Source organism: Aquarana catesbeiana, linkage group LG05 (genome assembly GCF_042186555.1).
Source record: "Aquarana catesbeiana isolate 2022-GZ linkage group LG05, ASM4218655v1, whole genome shotgun sequence".
Lineage (NCBI taxonomy): Eukaryota > Metazoa > Chordata > Amphibia > Anura > Ranidae > Aquarana > Aquarana catesbeiana.
In genome coordinates, this window is record NC_133328.1 from 542,165,300 (window position 1) to 542,183,909 (window position 18,610).

At 40.2% G+C, this 18,610-nt stretch overlaps 1 protein-coding gene across 7 annotated transcripts in view; it reads left to right on the plus strand.

The window, feature by feature from the left end:
* The window catches only part of HNF4G (hepatocyte nuclear factor 4 gamma), a 199,357-nt gene that overhangs the window by 101,699 nt on the left and 79,048 nt on the right, over positions 1 to 18,610 (plus strand). Inside the window, exon 1 of one of the 7 annotated variants that reach the window (XM_073631827.1) lies at positions 14,553 to 14,780. The exons of 5 other annotated variants lie outside the window; for them this stretch is intronic. In XM_073631827.1, coding sequence (XP_073487928.1) covers positions 14,666 to 14,780 — 115 coding nt within the window. In that variant the 5' untranslated portion in view covers positions 14,553 to 14,665. Of the gene's footprint in view, positions 1 to 14,552; positions 14,781 to 18,610 lie in introns of those variants that run through there. One more of the 7 variants, XM_073631824.1, reaches the window with a different exon arrangement.

Consider the following 18,610-nt stretch of genomic DNA (forward strand, 5'->3'; position numbering starts at 1 on the left):
TGCTGCCCTTGGACACACCTGTACAGATGGTAGCTGACCAGGGAAAGAACCAAAGCATATTAGTAAGATTAATAGACAATCTCACAAATTAGGACAGGATGAAGGTTAGGGCAGGAAGTGAAGAAGCAAAGTCATATAGAAAACCAAGGTAAACAACCATAAAAAAACATTAACTCTGGAAAACTGGTTGTTATATAAGTCATTGTAGAAATACTTTTAGCTATAGGAGGCTTTACTTAAAACAAACCTAAACTAGGCTTTTCCTAAAATATATACATTACATTACCTCATTCCCTGCTGTGCTTTCCTATTTGTTCTTTAATGTGATCAATATGAAGGCTTGCGAGGTGTAGTGAGAAGGATCAAGCTTGATGTTTATAGAAAGGGGTCAAGATTTTAATAACATTATAGCTGCCTATATCCTTGGACCTACCTATCTCCAAAAGCCTAAATATGTTTCTTAATATTTGTGTAGGACATTTAGCATGTACATCTGCTCTGCTTTGCCAACAGGAACCTGATTAACTGGGGTTTCTGTCATGGGAAAGATGTGCAAGCAGAAAACGTTAACTGTCATAAGTCAGTACAGAGGCAGCAGCCATCCAGACAGCACATGTGTACTGAGCAGAAATCCATGTAATTGCCCCAAACAGGAGAGATTGCCTGGGGGAGAATTTGAAGGGTAGTTCCCAGTCATCCCTGGGGTGTGGTAAGCAGTGCCACTGTCAAGTATCCACTCTCGGCCTACCTACTTCAAAAGAGTATATAGAGTCTATCACTGTTGACTTCATCTGCAAATGTTAGATGCTCAACTTTCAATGTTGAAGGAATGACTTGAATTTTTTTTTGCAGCACTGACCTGAAACAAGTAAGGAGATCAGGAGTTTTGATTTTATTCAGACCTTACACCACATGCTACATGGCTGTTTCAGGTTAGTGTCTTAGAAAGTGCTGATGTCAGTGACAACCAAGACACATCAATTCTCAGAAGGAAGTCACCATTGTGCAGTATTTCTTGATACAAACGATTTTGAAATGTTCTTGTGAAAACTAGCTGGCGCCAACACTGGGGATGATCTGTTGCATATGCAAAGTAGTTCTGCCTTGTAGCATCAATAGTTACCATTAACATTTGTTTGTACACTTGGTGGACTTGACAGCTTCTTAAACATTGATTTCTTAATATGGCAGACATTTTCACAGCAGGAAACTAAATTTCTGTGCAAATTTTGTGAAGTGGGAAACATTTTTCCCATGCATAGTTTTTAGCTAATGTAACCTTGAATTTCATAATGTGCCTTGGCTTGTTTTTTTTTTTTGCTTTAACCCATGATTTCTGGATGTGATTATATCCAATAAAGTACAAGTTTAACAGTCCAGTAGATAAGATAGACAAACCTAGAGTGTTATCTGTGAAAATTGATAACGGTGTTCACTTTATTAGGTATATAATATTACAAGCAATTAGTATTGTAGCATGTTTTGGATGACTCATGACCTATCCTTATTGCATGAATTATTTATTCAATCTTTGAAGCATATTGACACAACTTCCCCTCTTCCCATCCCAATACATAGGGAGGAGGGAAAGTTGATTTTTGAGTTTGTGGCCATGCAGAATTTAATCTGAGCTTTACATGTTCTTTGAACTTTGCATGGACAATCTAAGCGGGCAATTCACTCACACATTGTACCTCTGGCTGCTTCAGCCGGAAGTCATTTATTTGGTAAGGCTATCACTACTGTCACTAAATGAATGACTTCCCACTCCTAGGTTGCTAGGATGCTGGCTGTCTGCTTCTTAGCAACCAAGAACACTGTGCAGGTCAGCTGCCTGCATCCTAGCAACCAATGACATCATTGGTTGCTAGGACTTCTACTGCACAATAATTAGTTGTTATGGTGCAAAAAAAAACTACCAAAAAATGGCGTGGAGTCCACCCCAGCAAAGCACCTTTTCCCCATGTTCATGAGGTCAAAGGCCTCAACCCTGGCCCGATAGATTTAGAAGTCTGCCATGGCAAGTGTGTGGACTTATTGTAATCTGAAAGCCCCCTTCAAAATAAAGGGGCACTCAGATATCTTCCCCCCAAGGTAAATGAGTAAGGAATACCCTGGTTACACATTCACAAAATAAATTTACAATGTAAAGAAAGACACAGTTGATAAAGTAAATCTATTGTCAGTCATGTTATCCAGCAATGTAGATGCAGGTCAATCACGATGAACAATGCCCACCAACCCACCTAAACAAAACACATTGCCCACTGAGACAATCCATTCTCAATGAACTCTCACTGTAAATGACATTTCCCTATCAGGCAGTCAAATGTATATAATAGAGCTATCCAATGTCATTGACCAAATATGGTCATGATCGTATTAAGTCAGTGGAGTTACCCAGGATCCTCTGTTCCTTCATTTTCATTCAGCTACCAGCTAGAAAAAAGTAATTTACAGCAAGGTGAGAGTGCAAAAGGAGAGCATCAGCTTGCCGCTCAATGTGCTTTGCTTGGGTGTGTTGGTGGGCATCATTTATTGTGATTTATGTAGATCTACATCACTGGAAGACATGATTAGTGATGGATTTACATCAAGGGAATTTTTTTATTAGGGACTTTGCCTTGTAAGTGTTTATTTACTACCGTATTTCATTTTTTTGTTAATGTAAAACCCCTTACTCATTCATACTTAGGTGGATATCTGTGGCCACATTATTTAAAGGAGGCTTCTAGATTTAGATAAATCCCCATGTCCCTGCAATCCTCCACATTTTCTGCAACAGGGGAAAAGACCCTTTTTCCTATCAACATGGGGGAAAAGGTGCTTTGCCAGGGGGGCAACTCTTGCAAGGTACCCCCCTCATGTTGAAGGCATGTGGCCTGGTATAGTCTAGGAGGAGGGGGGAGGGGGAAAGCTCACACTGCACCACCTTCTCCTGGCCAGCCAGGCTGCATTCTCACATAAGGGTCTGGTATAGATTTTGGTGGTGACTCTATGCCTTTTTATTTATTTATTTTTTGGGGGGGGGGGTCCTCCTTACGATCCATACTAAACCCTCATCAATAATAATGGTCTGTTACTGACACCTATTGGGAACCCCATCTTGGGTTTTTTGTCTTTTGTGAAGTCACCCTTTACCATCCATACCAGACCTTCATCTAGGATAAGGATTTGAGATGTTGAAGTGTACCTCCAGTGACCTTGTTTACAAACAGAAAGAAGCATCTCAGAAATGTCATTTAGTTGCAATCTAAATGATATTCTATTTTCTTTGTAAATGCCACTTTTGCTTTAGTAGATTGTAGGTGCATCCCCAAGCATGTTTTTTAAGGAAATGTATATTTTTATTGTTACCTTTAAAGGAGATATTGCCCATTGAACTGTATTTTTAAAATCTCCTTTTTGCATTGTTACGTGTCCCCATATAGCAGTAGACATGTGCATTCGTTTTCGTCCAAATGCATTTTCGTCCGAATTTCGGGTATTTTCGTTATCATTTTAACAAACGATAACGAACGTGCAGAATCTGAAAACCGAAAGATCCAACATAAACAAATGCTTTATTTTCATTTTCGTTGCGACAACAGTTCGATATAGATAGGAGATTCGACATGACGCTGATAATAGCGATCTGTGTCCATCGAACCTGTGGTCGAATGTGCTTAACCTTAGCTCTATTAGTCCAAGATTATTCTACAAAGAGAGAAAAGATTTGACATAGAGAGAAAAGATTCGACATAGAGAGAAAAGATTCAACATTATAGAGACAAAAGCAAAAAAGGTCGAATGTGCCTAACCTAACTCTATTAGTCCAAGATTATTCGACATAGAGAGAAAAGGTTCGACATGAAGATTCGACGAAGCAGTCGCCGCGAGCGGACATGTATGGTCAAATGCTCCGCCCATAGGCTATAGAAGAATTCTAATGTTGGTTGACTAGTAATAATAATTAATAAATATAATTATTACTAATATAATACAACTTTAGAATTCTACTATAGCTTGTAGGCGGAACATTCGACTGGAAATGTACGATTGCGGCGTCGTACAGTTTAGCTGCTCTGTCGAATCTTCTTAGAACATTCGACAGACACCTTAAGCCTTCAATGATAGATTCAACCTATATGTCTATATAGCAGTGCCCAGTTGCCCATGCTCTTTTTCCCCAAACACTTTCAAACTGTTCTTGAAAAAAGTCAGAAAAAAATAGTAAGATTCAGCTCCAATAGACTTCATTGGGGTTTGCTGCTATGCTTGAGCTTTGCAAATGTTCAGCGAATGTCCAGCGAACCAATTTTTGGTCAGTTCACTCATCATTAACACACAGAAAGTTACAAGGATACTTGATTTCTATCAGGAACAACAAGTATAGTGCTGGATTTTCAGAAAATATACTGAAAAAAAAAAGAAAACCTGTTCAGCCACAACATCTAAGGACTGTTAAACAGCAATATATTATATTTTGGTTCTTGAGTTCAGATATACTTTCAAATGATCTTAGCCCCCGTTCACACTGGTGCGATTTCAGGTATGACATGCAATTAACAAATCGCACCTGGAGTCGCATCTAATTTGGTTCTATAGCACTGCTTAATAGGTGTGATTTCAAGTATCGTGAATTGAAAAATATTTCCTGCACTATTTTTTGTGATTTCATGGTCGCTTACATTGACATACAGCCAGAGCTACAATCGAATGGTTTAGCTTAAAGCATATTCATGTGTTCGAATGACCCAGTTAAAGTCCAGACCTAAATCCAATTGAGAATCTGTGAAATTGCTGTTCACAGACATTCTCCATCCAATCTGACAGAGCTTGAGCTATTTTGCAAAGAAGAATGGGCAAAAATGTCACTCTCTAGATGTGCAAAGCTGGTAGAGACATTCCCCAAAAGACTTGTAGCTGTAATTGCAGTGAAAGGTGGTTCTACAAAGTATTGACTCAGTGGGGGCTGAATACAAATACACGCCACACTTTTCACATATTTATTTGTAAAAAATTTGAAAACCATTTATCATTTTCCTTCCGCTTTACAATTATGTGCCACTTGGTCACATAAAATCCCAATAAAATACTTTTACCATTTTGGTTGTAAGTTGACAAAATGTGGAACATTTCAAGGGGATTGAATACTTTTTCAATTAATTTACACTTAATCTGTCCAAACAAGAGTCTAGTAGATATCCCAGGTATGCTAAAGTTTGAAACACAAAAACATAAATTATAATATAATAAATAAATATAAATAATTAAAAAAAATAATAATATAATAATAATAAAATAAATTTCCCCACGATTCACTATCGCTCAATTCTGCAAGTGTTCTAATTTACTATCGCTGTTTTCTAGCTGGTCTAAAGCCACTTTTGACGTAAAGGGACACTTTTTGGTTGCTATGGACAATCTTTAGTTTTCAGGCAGAAAGAACAGTATATATAATATAAAACTGCATGCAGGGCATGGGCCAAAGCACTGGGGACAAAGGGGATGTGAAATAATTTCATACAGTACTGTAATCTGTAAGATTACAGTACTGTATGTGTTATGATTTTTACAATTTTTTGAATTTGCCACCAGGCTCCGCCCCCCATGCGTCGCAATGCTCGCAGGGAATGGAGCCTGGCACAGAGAGGCTCCGGAGGAGACAGAGCCCACGGACACTGCGGGGGACATCGCAGGATCCTGGGGACAAGGTAACGCCGCACCAGGATCCTGCAATGTAATCCCAAGTGTGGCTCAGGGTTACCGCTAATAGGACTGAATTTTAACCCCGAGCCACACTCGGGAAAACCGCCAGGGAGGCTACAGAAATACAAGGAAAATATATAGAGGAATATTAGCCTATGGGCAATATTATCCCAAGTCAGTATATATATGTAGATATGTTAAGAGGGGTAGCGCTGTAACCTTTTAGTATATAGACCACATGATATGTAAGTAGGCCCTTGCCTTTTTGTAAAACAAAATGTGTTCTTTATATTTCAAAAAATGTAAGAATTTTATGTAGGGGAGTGATTTAGAATGATGAGTTTATTAGGCTGGATAAAGGTTAAATATTTATTTATTTGTATATTTTTACATATGCAAAAAGATGATGTATATTATATAATAAATGACCTCTTAGCTTCCTAAAGCACCAAGAAATATACATGAGTCTAAATAAGTGCAACTTTTCCACACCCTGGGCATTAAAGCAGTAGTAAACAGCAAAATAAAATAAAATTCTCTCCGTAAATGAATGTCACAATGTGCTAGCATACATCGCATACTCGCATATTAGTACATTCTGAAAGATTTACCTGAAAACGAAGCCCTTCACTGGAGTGCTGTCACTGCTGAGAGGGCTTCCATCTTCACCCGGTCTTGTTTCCAGGTTCACAGGCAGCCGCCATTTGATTGTGCGTGGAAGTCACGGCTGTGGCACGGCTCTTTCTATGCATGGTACCAAGTCCATTGAGAGCACAGTGCGCATGTGCTGGTGACATCACCGGCCCTGCTAAAGTAAATATCTCCTAAATGGTGCACGTTTAGGGGATATTTTCTATACCTACAGGTAAGCCTTATTATAGACTTACCTGTAGGTATACATTACAAAAAAGCCTTTACTACCACTTTAATGTAAAAGGAGACGGTTATTTACATTCCTGTAATACCATAAGCTTGTAGAGTGTTGGCTTGTCTGGTAGTTTTTCTGTAAGGTTATATTTTTTAGAATTTTTGACTTGTTCATTGGTCTGAGATGTGGTTAATCTGATCTCTAATGTGTTTATTAGTTTAGTCAAGTAGAACCTTCATAACAGTAGCTCTATGATGTACAGAATATGTATGTCCAACATTTCATATTCTGGATATGTGCCTGCTGTACCATGTACTTGTATGAAAACGTATCCAGTTCTCTTTGTATTGCTTCCTTTGTGTGAAATCCCTGGTGTTCCTACCAGTCCCTCTGCTTTCCTATCAAAAACCACACTAAGCATGAGAGCATAGAGTGGTCAGTTCTCTGCTGTGTTGGGAACTCAGTCTGCTCTCCTCTAAACATCAAACGTGTCCTGACCTTCCCTGCGCAGCCATTCACAGGGAAGATCAGTGCACTGCTGTTTCTTCTCCTCCAGCTCTCTGAGCTCCTTATGCAGCCATTCACAGGAGGTATGGGATCACTGATAAAAAAAGAACAGAAAATGGTATTTATAATGATATAGATATATATATATATATATATATATATATATATATATATATATATACAGTGGGGACAGAAAGTATTCAAACCCCCTTAAATTTTTCACTCTTTGTTATATTGCAGCCATTTGCTAAGATCATTTAAGTTCATTTTTTTTCCTCATTAATGTACACACAGCACCCCATATTGACAGAAAAACACAGAATTGTTGACATTTTTGCAGATTTATTAAAAAAGAAAAACTGAAATATCACATGGTCCTAAGTATTCAGACCCTTTGCTCAGTATTTAGTAGAAGCACCCCTTTGATCTAATACAGCCATGAGTCTTTTTGGGAAAGATGCAACAAGTTTTTCACACCTGGATTTGGGGATCCTCTGCCATTCCTCCTTGCAGATCCTCTCCAGTTCTGTCAGGTTGGATGGTAAACGTTGGTGGACAGCCATTTTTAGGTCTCTCCAGAGATGCTCAATTGGGTTTAAGTCAGGGCTCTTGCTGGGCCATTCAAGAACAGTCACGGAATTGTTGTGAAGCCACTCCTTTGCTATTTTAGCTGTGTGCTTAGGGTCATTGTCTTGTTGGAAGGTAAACTTTCGGCCCAGTCTGAGGTCCTGAGCACTTTGGAGAAGGTTTTCATCTAGGATATCCCTATACTTGGCCGCATTCATCTTTCCCTCGATTGCAACCAGTCATCCTGTCCCTGCAGCTGAAAAACACCCCCACAGCATGATGCTGCCAGCACCATGCTTCACTGTTGGGACTGTATTGGACAGGTGATGAGCAGTACCTGGTTTTCTCCAAACATACCGCTTAGAATTATGGCCAAAAAGTTCTATCTTGGTCTCATCAGACCAGAGAATCTTATTTCTCACCATCTTGGAATCCTTCAGGTGTTTTTTTAGCAAACTCCATGCGGGCTTTCATGTGTCTTGCACTGAGGAGAGGCTTCCGTCATGCCCCTCTGACATAAGGCCCCGACTGGTGGAGGGCTGCAGTCATGGTTGACTTTCTACAACTTTCTCCCATCTCCCCGCTGCATTTCTGGAGCTCAGCCACAGTGATCTTCGGTTCTTCCTTACCTCTATCACCAAGGCTCTTCTCCCCCGATAGCTCAGTTTGGCCGGAAGGCCAGCTCTAGGAAGGGTTCTGGTCATCCCAAACGTCTTCCATTTAAGGATTCTGGAGGCCACTGTGCTCTTAGGAACCTTAAGTGCAGCAGAAATTTTTTTGTAACCTTGGCCAGATCTGTGCCTTGCCACAATTCTGTCTCTGAGCTCTTCAGGCAGTTCCTTTGACTTCATGATTCTCATTTGCTCTGACATGCACTGTGAGCTGTAAGGTCTTATATAGACAGGTGTGTGACTTTCCTAATCAAACACAGCTGGACTCAAATGAAGGTGTAGAATCATCTCAAGGATGATCAGAAGAAATGGGCAGCACCTGAGTCAAATATATGAGTGTCACAGCAAAGGGTCTGAATCCTTAGAACCATGCGATATTTCAGTTTTTTTTTTTTTTTTTTTTAATAAATCTGCAAAAATGTCAACAATTCTGTGTTTTTCTGTCAATATGGGGTGCTGTGTGTACATTAATGAGAAAAAAAATGAACTTAAATGATTTTAGCAAATGGCTGCAATATAACAAAGAGTGAAAAATTTAAGGGGGTTTGAATACTTTCCATCCCCACTGTGTATATATATATATACACACACATACACACACACACGTTTTGTCTTTCATGTCTATGTTAAACTGAATGTGTTGTTATACTTTAAAAGTCTGTTGTTGGATCCACTGTCCTCATACGCCTGTAGCAAGTGGCCTTTTTGGTTTATTATATTAGCTCTATTTCTGGCCAAGGGGTACTCAGAGACATGCTAGGAAAAATGTATTATTATTATTATTTACGCTTTATATAGCGCCAACAGTTTATGCAGTGCTTTACAATGTAGAGGAGGGACAGCACAATTACAGTACAATACAGAAGGGACAGGAGGGCCCTGCTCGTAGAGCTTACATTCTAAAGGGAGGGGGTGGTGGTACAAAAGGTAATAGATGGGGGGAATGATTTGATGGGGTTGTTGGGTGGGTGTGGGATAAGCTTTCCTAAATAAGTGAGTTTTCAGGGATCTCCTAAAGGTGGAGAGGTTAGGGGCTGATCGGATATACCGGGGCAGAGAATTCCAGGGGATGGGAGAGGCTCTGGTGATGTCCTGAAGACGAGCATGAGAGGAGGTAACAAGGGAGCTTGAGAGCAGGGGGTCCTGGGAGGAGCGGAGGGGACGATTTGGGTGATATCTGCAGAAGAGGTTGGTGATGTAGCTGGGGGTGATGTTGTGGATGGCCTTGTATGTTGTGGTTAGCATTTTGAATTTTATACGGTGGGGTAGGGGGAGCCAGTGAAGGGATTGGCAGAGAGGGGCAGCAGTCACAGATTGATTAGTGAGGTGTATTAGTCTAGCAGCAGCATTCATAATAGACTGAAGGGGGGACAGCCTGCGTAATGGTAGGCCATTAAGGAGAGAGTTGCAGTAGTCAAGGCGGGAAATAATCAAGGAGTGAATAAGTTGCTTTGTGGTGTCATTAGTCAGGAAGGGTCGAATTCTGGAGATGTTGCAGAGGTTAAGGTGGCAGGATTTAGCCAGTGATTGGATGTGGGGGCTGAAGCAGAGGTCAGAGTCAAGGATTACACCCAGCACCCTGGCATGTGTGGAGGGACCAATGGTTGTGCTGTTGATCTTAATGGTAAAGCCATGGGGGGGGGACCTGGAAGGAGGAAATATTATAAGCTCAGTAAATCTCTGGCAAACTATGTTCTTGTGTTTTATCTGCCATGGGAAACAGAAAATAAATGTTTTAGAATACATTCAACAAGCAAACATTCTCACAGGTTGGCAGCATTAGTTGTAGCAGCTAGCTACTCTTGATAGTTTACTCATGGACAAGCAAATGTCACTTTTATGTAAAAAAAAATGCTGTCTTCGTTGAGCCCTGGACAGATCTTTTCTTAATTGCAACTCAGTGGTCACTTTAACAGTGCTAAGTGAGCAGCAGCAATGGGAGCTCAAAGACCCAGGATGCTCTTTGTAACGACACCCCGAGTATGAAAGGGGTTAAAGCCATTTAGGACATTCCATTTCCGAACACAAAGGCAGCTACCGAACACTCCAATCAGCTGAACAAGAAACCCATACAAATAATTCTTCCCCCCAAATACGAGATGAGGCTCTGTAGGGAGGGTCAAACAGGAATCAGACTCTCTTTTTATTTAGAACCAGAATACAGTCTTATATACAGTAGAAGAGGAGGTCCCCCTCCTGCTTATATTACTCTAACAATACAACTGTAACCAGAAACAGAATTAACATGAACTAATTAACTATCCCCTTAAAGCAGCTGATGTGACTCCGTGCCCTCCTGGGCATTGTATGATTAATCAGGATTTCACTACAGGTCACACTTGTTGTTACCGAGCTTCACACATTAGTATAAACACAGGACACCTTCTCACAATAGCAGGAGCTAATTACAATTAACAATACAAACAGTGACCTCCCCCCCTCCTCAGCCTAGTAGGCAACAAACTATAGTAGGAGTAGACTGTCCGGCTCCTACCTAGTTCTAGAGGCCAATGTGATCAGCTCTCTCAACTAACATGTTGAGTTCAGAATCAAACAAACCAAGAATAGTCTTTACATATATCCCGGGAGATATTGTGGATAAATATTACTGTCCCATTTTAAGTAATCCAAAATATATTTTCTCAGTCACCCTGTGCCCAAAAGTGACTCCCGTCACACTCTTGTTATGTGAATTTTAACTAGTTACCATCATCAGGAGTTCTTGTCTATACACTATATCCTACTGTGTCTTCATATTCGCCCATGAGTCAGCTTATGGTTAAAGACCAATACAGGAACACTGGAAGGGGATATGGTGGTCTTAGACTTCACCAACCCTGGCTTCTTCAGGGGCGTTGCTAGGTGGTGTGTGTTACTGACACACACGAGCACTGACCTACCTGCCTCGCACTGACCTACCTGACCCACACTGACCAATACACTCACCTACCTGACATACACTGACCTACCTGACCCACACTGACCATTACACTCACCTACCTGACATACACTGACCTACCTGACCAACACTGACCATTACAATCACCTACCTGACATACACTCACCTACCTGACATACACTGACCATTACACTCACCTACCTGACATACACTCACCTACCTGACATAAACTGACCATTACACTCACCTACCTGACATACACTGACCTACCTGACATACACTGACCATTACACTGACCTACCTGACCCACTCTGACCTTCCTGACACACACTGACCTACCTGACCCACACTGACCCACACTGACCTACCTGACACACAGTGACCTACCTGACCCATACTGACTGCTATATCACTCGGCCACGCTTCGAGTCAGATCGGTCCCTGCTCCGCGGCGGTGCTCGGGGCTAATAACAAAACATGCCCGAGACCTGGGGCTTTTTAGGGACCCACTTGGGGCTCCAGCCACCGCCTGCCCCCCTGCCGACGCCACTGTTCAGGGGTTTTACTAGGAATGGTAAAATGCAATGTGATGAATTGAGCTGTATTCCTTATTCTACTGTACATGCGATATTTTGTATTTGTATTATCATACGCAATTTCTAAAGGTATTTTATGATATTAGATCTCCCAATTTTGGCCATTTCACTAAGACTAGTACATCTGGTTGAGACAGAGAATGACATTTTCTCAAAGGATGAATACCTTAAAGTTAAAAACCAGGATTCACTCCATTCCCTGCTAAAGCAAAAGTACAAATAAAAATGTTTACTTTACAAAAAAACCTGTTTTTTGTTTACAGTGTTTATCCCCTCCAATTCTCCTTATACCCTGAAAGCAAACCTGTATGCTGTAGCACTGCTGCAAAACAGCTACTTGTTAATAATGCAGGCAGCTAAATTTACACACATTTTCAGCAAAATCTTCAATGGTTTTGAATACCAGTGTGCTCAGGGCTGAATTAAGAACATCATGGGCCTGGTAAATCTATGGCAAGTACAATATTTATTTGAGCATTACAGCAGTGACTGAATTTGTATTCTGTCACTGCTGTAATGCTCAAAAAAAAGTTCTTTGATGAAGCAGCTGTCGAGCTGCCGGCTTGTACTTGTCATTGATTTACCTAGAACTTTCTTTGCCAGAGCACTGACACTCCACCTATACACCTGCATTATATAGCAGTTGAGCTTGGGTGGGTTTCTTTGTTACATCGTGGGCCTGGTGCTAATGATTTTGATGGGTCTTTTTTGGGAATAAATAAAATTAAAACACAAACCATTTTGTTAGGATGTATTAATTATTAAAACAAATTAAATTAAATTAAATAGAAGGGGGGGTAAGGGCAGGTGAGAGATAGGGGGGGTGAGAGAGAAGGGGGTAAAAAACAGGGGGGAGAGAGGGTGCGTTTGGGTAGCTTAAGTAGAGTAGTAATGTGGTGCGCCTTCTTGTACTCATAAAATATGCTAAAATCGGTGCGTAATATGTGCAGGAGAGGAGTGCAGGGTGTATGGTGGTGGGGAGTATGTGCAAGAGAGGAGTGTGGAGTGTTTGATGGTGGGTAGTATGTGCAGGAGAGAAGTGCGGAGTGTATGGTGGTGGGTAGGATGTGCAAGAGAGGAGTGTGGAGTGTTTGATGGTGGATAATATGTGCAGGAGAGGAGTACAGGGTGTATTGTGGTGGGTAGTATGTGCAAGAGAGGAGTGTGGAGTGTATGGTGGTGGGTAGTATGTGCAGGAGAGAAGTGCGGAGTGTATGGTGGTGGGTAGGATGTGCAAGAGAGGAGTGCGGAGTGTATGACGGTCAGTAGTATGTGCAGGAGAGGCGTGCAGAGTGCATGCTGGCAGGTAGGATGTGCAAGAGGGGAGTGTGGGGTGTATGGTGGTGGGTAGTATGTGCAGGAGAGGAGTGCGGAGTGTATGCTGGCAGGCAGGATGTGCAAGAGAGGAGTGTGGAGTTTATGGCGGTGGGTAGTATGTGCAGGAGAGAAGTGTGGAGTGTATGGTGGCAGGTAGTATAATTTTATTATATAACATTTAAAACAAGTCCTGAAGCATCATGACTGGTTTTAAATGTTATATGATAAAATCATAAGGTTTTAGATATTCTCTTCTCTCTTGTTTACATCTCTATTTACATTTACCTTTGGTTTATATAATCAGTATTGCAAAATCCCAAATCCCTATCTCTTCCACTGCTGTGGTTTGTTCTCTAGAATATATAGGGATTTGATACTCAAGCTACTTGACACAGTGACACATTGGGGGTTATTTACTAAAGGAAAATCCACTTTGCACTGCAAGTGCACTTGGAAGGAAAGTCGCTGTAGATCCAAGGGGACATGCAAGGAAAATAAAAAATAGCTTGCACATGATTGGATGATAATATCAGCAGACTTGCACTCATTTCAGATCTAACCCTTAGATTTAGACTGCACTTCCAAGTGCACTTTCAGTGTACTTTCAAGTGCCCTTGCAGTGCAAAGTGGATTTGTCTTTCGTAAATAACCCCCATTGTTCTGTTTAGCATTAGTGACTCACTGGGCTGGGCCAGGTAGGGACCTGGAGCTACAGCTCCAATAGCCCCTATGTTAATCCAGCCCTGAGGCTGCTCCAACATGTATCCAATGATCATGGCCCGCTCCCCTCCCCGCTTCTCTTCTGCTCCCATAGGTGCCTTTTGTACATAGTATACAATGGTTTTTAAGTTAAACACACACGTATTGTCTAACGTGTATTAATGCATCAATAGTAAATTTTGTTTGTAATAATATTTTCAAGCAAATAAAAAATGGAGGCAGCTATACTTGCTAATTACTTGTTTGTTATACAGCAGGCAACTAAAAATGTGAGAGTTGCATGAGAAAATGATTTTCAGGTAAACAGATACTCACTGAAAATACACTATAAGTTAATGTAAGTCTGCTTTAATTATAAAAAAGATAACAGGTAGACATTAAATAGTTTAAAAATAAAATATATATTTTCCCACTTTTAGAGCTTCAGCTTTGATTCCAGTGATGCTGAAGCTGAATTATATATTATACTTATAAAGCTTATAAAACTTTTGTGTAAACATGTTGATCTTTACAACGTGAATGATAAACTTAAGATAAGTTCACCTTTATTAGATTAAATATAGATGTGTCATTATAAGGTATCCTTTAAGCTTGCCTGCTAAGAAAAAAAAATGACAAACAACATTATGATAAGAATATTCGCTGAGCATTCCAAGACTATCAGAAGAAGTACCATAAAAAATGAGGTAAAGGTAGAAAGTAGCACGCAGAAGCATTTTCAAGACTCCACCTTCAGCACAGAATTCATTTGGCAGAAATGTCTTTCATAGATTGCTAAGGGAACAGAGAAGAGGGTATCACTTAAAGTCTCTGGGTGTCCTACCTGGCAATGAAACATTATATTTCCGCAATGGACATGGAAATGGCTAACTATAGTGATGTCTTAGACCCGACTTACACTTGTCTGGAATTTGAGAATATGCAACTTATATATACAGGAAGTGGTAAGTTCTTCTTATTATTATTGATATACACTACGCCAGATAAAATGCGACTAAACTGAAAATTGATATCAATAATTACGTTGTGAAGGTAAGAACAAATGGCTAAGAATGAGCATTGTTGAACATTTATTTCCTTATCTTAATACACTGTGGTTTGCTTTTTATTACCAGAGTAATGTAAACCCATTAAGTACATTTAATGTGTTTAATGGAACAAAAAATGTATTAAAAATAATTGTATGTAAGATAAGATATTGTTAGAATCTGTGATTTTAGGACAGTAAAAAACTGTACTAATTCTGGCAGGCCTGGGCCGGTGGGCTTTCTGGACAAGTCGTTTTTCAATAATCAGAATGCAGTTGTAGCACTAACAACTTTGGCATGCTAGTATATAGAATGCATTTTGTCAACTTACATCAAGAGAAATGAATGGTGGGAAATATTCCTCTTTGTATTTATTTGCTCAGCTCATATTATGTCTTTATCCTAGCCAAATGTAATTAAACTTGTAATACAGCTATATGGATCACTAGATAGATAATGTATACTACAGTTCTCTCATTTCTGATAGAGCAGGTCAGCTGACAAGTTACTGGTACTACCTCTTGTAATAATACAATCTCTGTGATGAAACAAGACTTAAAACAACAATACACATAGCAGTTCTAGCCATGCTCAGATTTGCGTTTTGTCCAGAAATGATGATATTTTACCTTTTTCTTTTTCTTCTTTAACTATTACAGCATACTCAACATGTATAGTGAAAACCTTAATGTGTATACTAAGTCTAACAATTAAGTTATAGAAACATAGTTAGAAACAGAAAAATGATGGCAGAAAAAGACAGAGTAGTCCATCGAGTCTGCTATTTGTTTTTCTTGTATGTTATTTGTTTTCTTTTGTGTTCTTAAATACATGATCAAAAGCATTTAGGATTATATATACGATACATGCAAAAATACCTGCTTCTAACTTTCTGTTTGTGAGTTGATAATGCTGCACTGAAATCTCAGACATTATTACCAGCTGTGCTTGACTTCTCTCTGAGGACTACAGACCCCCCCCCCCACATACACACACTGACACATTATGGAATTGGGGGGGGTGTTTTGTCGTTCTAAGACAATTTTTGTACTACGAGGAAAACAGTGCTAATACAGTGAGAGAGCAATATCACAGTAGGACCTTATATCTGCCTAAAAGGTTAATTAATGTATAACTAAACCAAATAATGAAAATGCATATTTTGAATGTTTTTAGGCGTCCAAAGTAATGTGGCATGCATAGTGCCCCCTCACCCTCCTGTTAGACCCTGTTCCGAGCCACATTCCTATCTGAAAATGTGTCCGGGTTTCACGTGGACTGAAACCCAGACACATGATTCAAAACCCGGACTGTCCGGTTGAATCCCAGACAGGTGGCAACACTAGTGACAGTGCTGCTAATATAGTATAATGAGCGAGCGTTGTCACCCTAGGAAAGGAAGCATGGTACTTACATGCAAGCAGCATAAAAGCATGGATTTGACTTGGTATCTGCCTCTAGCAGCCCACTGTACAGCAGGGCTCGGAGAGTTGGGGGGGGGGGAAGCAGTAGCACATAAAGCCAGTCAGTTGTACTGCAGTGCAAGGAGCCTGCTAATAGTAAGACAGAACAGAGTGATGGAGAGATGAGCTCTACTGCTTTTATGTTCACTATCCAATCATAGGGTGCTTGTGAAGAGGGACCTCTGAGTGAGAGTGATACTGCAGCAGATAAAAGTTAGGCCCTCCTCTGTTAAGAAGGCCTGTGATATGTGGAAGAGCTGTACTTATCCAGGATTAGATGGACAAAACTACAAATTCTTTAACAGGTTAAATAGCCCTTATATATACAATATATATATATATATATATATATATATATATATATATATATATATATATATATATATATATATATATACAGTATATAGCTATGTACCTGAAGGTAAGCTTTAAGACATACTTCCATTATATTGCAGTAATACTGGGATATTTAATTCCTGCTTCTAAGCCAAGTCCTCGTTCACCCTTGTGCGATTTGTTGGGTGGCAATGCACATTATTCATTATTATTATTATTACACATTTTCTTATTATTATTGTTATTGCATTAGGACCCCTTTCACACTGGGGTCCTTTTCAGGCGTTTTAGTGCTACAAATAGCGCTTGTAAAGCTCATAAAAAGTGCCTCTCAAGCCACCCCAGTGTGAAAGCCCGAGTGCTTTCACACTGGGGCAGTGCGCTTGCAGGACAGGAAAAAAACTCCTGCAAGCAGCATCTTTGGGGCAGTACGGGAGCAGTGTATACACCGGTCCTCCACCGCCCCTGCCCATTGAAATTAATGGGCAGGGCTGCCAAAATGCCTGCAAAGCAATTCGGCAGTGTCGTAAAATGGGCGCTATTAACCCTTTCCTAGGCCCCTAGCGTGGGTTAAAAGCGCCCCATTGGCAGCCGAAAAGCACCGCTATAACAGCCGTAAAGTGTCTCTAAAACTAGCGGTGCTTTACTGCTAACGGACCCGCAGCCCCAGTGTGAAAGGGGTCTTAGATATATATAGTATTATTATTACAATACCCCCATCAAATCATTCTCTGCAGCTTTTACCTTTTGTACCATCACCCCCTCCCTTAGAATGTAAGCTCTACGAGCAGGACCCTCCTTTACCTTTTGTATTGTACTGTAATTGTGTTGTCCCCCCTATACATTGTAAAGCGCTGCGTAAACTATTGGCGCTATATAAATAGTAAATAATAATAATGAATAATAATAATATTGTACAATATACAAAAAAATATACAATAGTATTATTATTACACATTATGCATTATTATTACTATGTCATTATTGTAGATTGGGCCCATTCACATCTATGCAACACACTTCTGTGTGACTTACAAAAAGATACAGGTGCTTATGTTTGTGCGACCAAAGACCTCAATGGCAGGGCGGCAAAAAATGCTTGAAATACATTAAAAACTTGTGAAAATGCATGGAAAATGTATAAAAATGCAATAAAAATTCAATGAAGATGCTCAAGTATGAACCATGCAGCAAATTAAAAATATTAATACAGAATTTTGACCAAGCCCCTTCCCTTTTAGAATCTGAATATAGTGACTGTTCCTAGGCAAAAGACCACTGAAATGATAAGCGTAATTTGTTGCATGGAAGCAGGATTGTCTGTGGCTGTAATGCCCTGTACACACGGTCGGATTTTCTGTGCGATCGGATTGTGTTGTCGGAAATCCCAATCGTGTGGGCTCCATCTGACTTTTTCCATTGGAATTTCCGACACACAAAGTTTGAGAGCAGGCTATAAAATTTTCCGACAACAAAATCCGATCGGTTAATATCCAATCGTGTGTACACAAATCCGACACACAAAGTGCCATGCATGCTCAGAATAAATTATGAGACGAAAGCCATTGGCTACTGCCCCGTTTATAGTCCCGACGTACGTGTTTTACGTCACCGCGTTTAGAACGATCTGATTTTCCGACAACTTTGTGCGACCGTGTGTATGCAAGACAAGTTTGAGCCAACATGCGTCGGAAAAAATCCATGGATTTTGTTGTCAGAATGTCCGATCAATGTCCGACCGTGTGTACAGGGCATTGGAATGTAATTTATCACCATGTCATAAATAAGTGTACTGGGTGATTACTTGCTGAAAATATGCTTCAAGTGGCATTTTAGTAGAGAAATACCATTGTTGTTGTATTGTTGCATACATTATGTACTTCAGCAGTGATTGGTTCACACGTAAATAAATGCCCATTCCTCTTACCTAGCAAATGTATGTCCTTT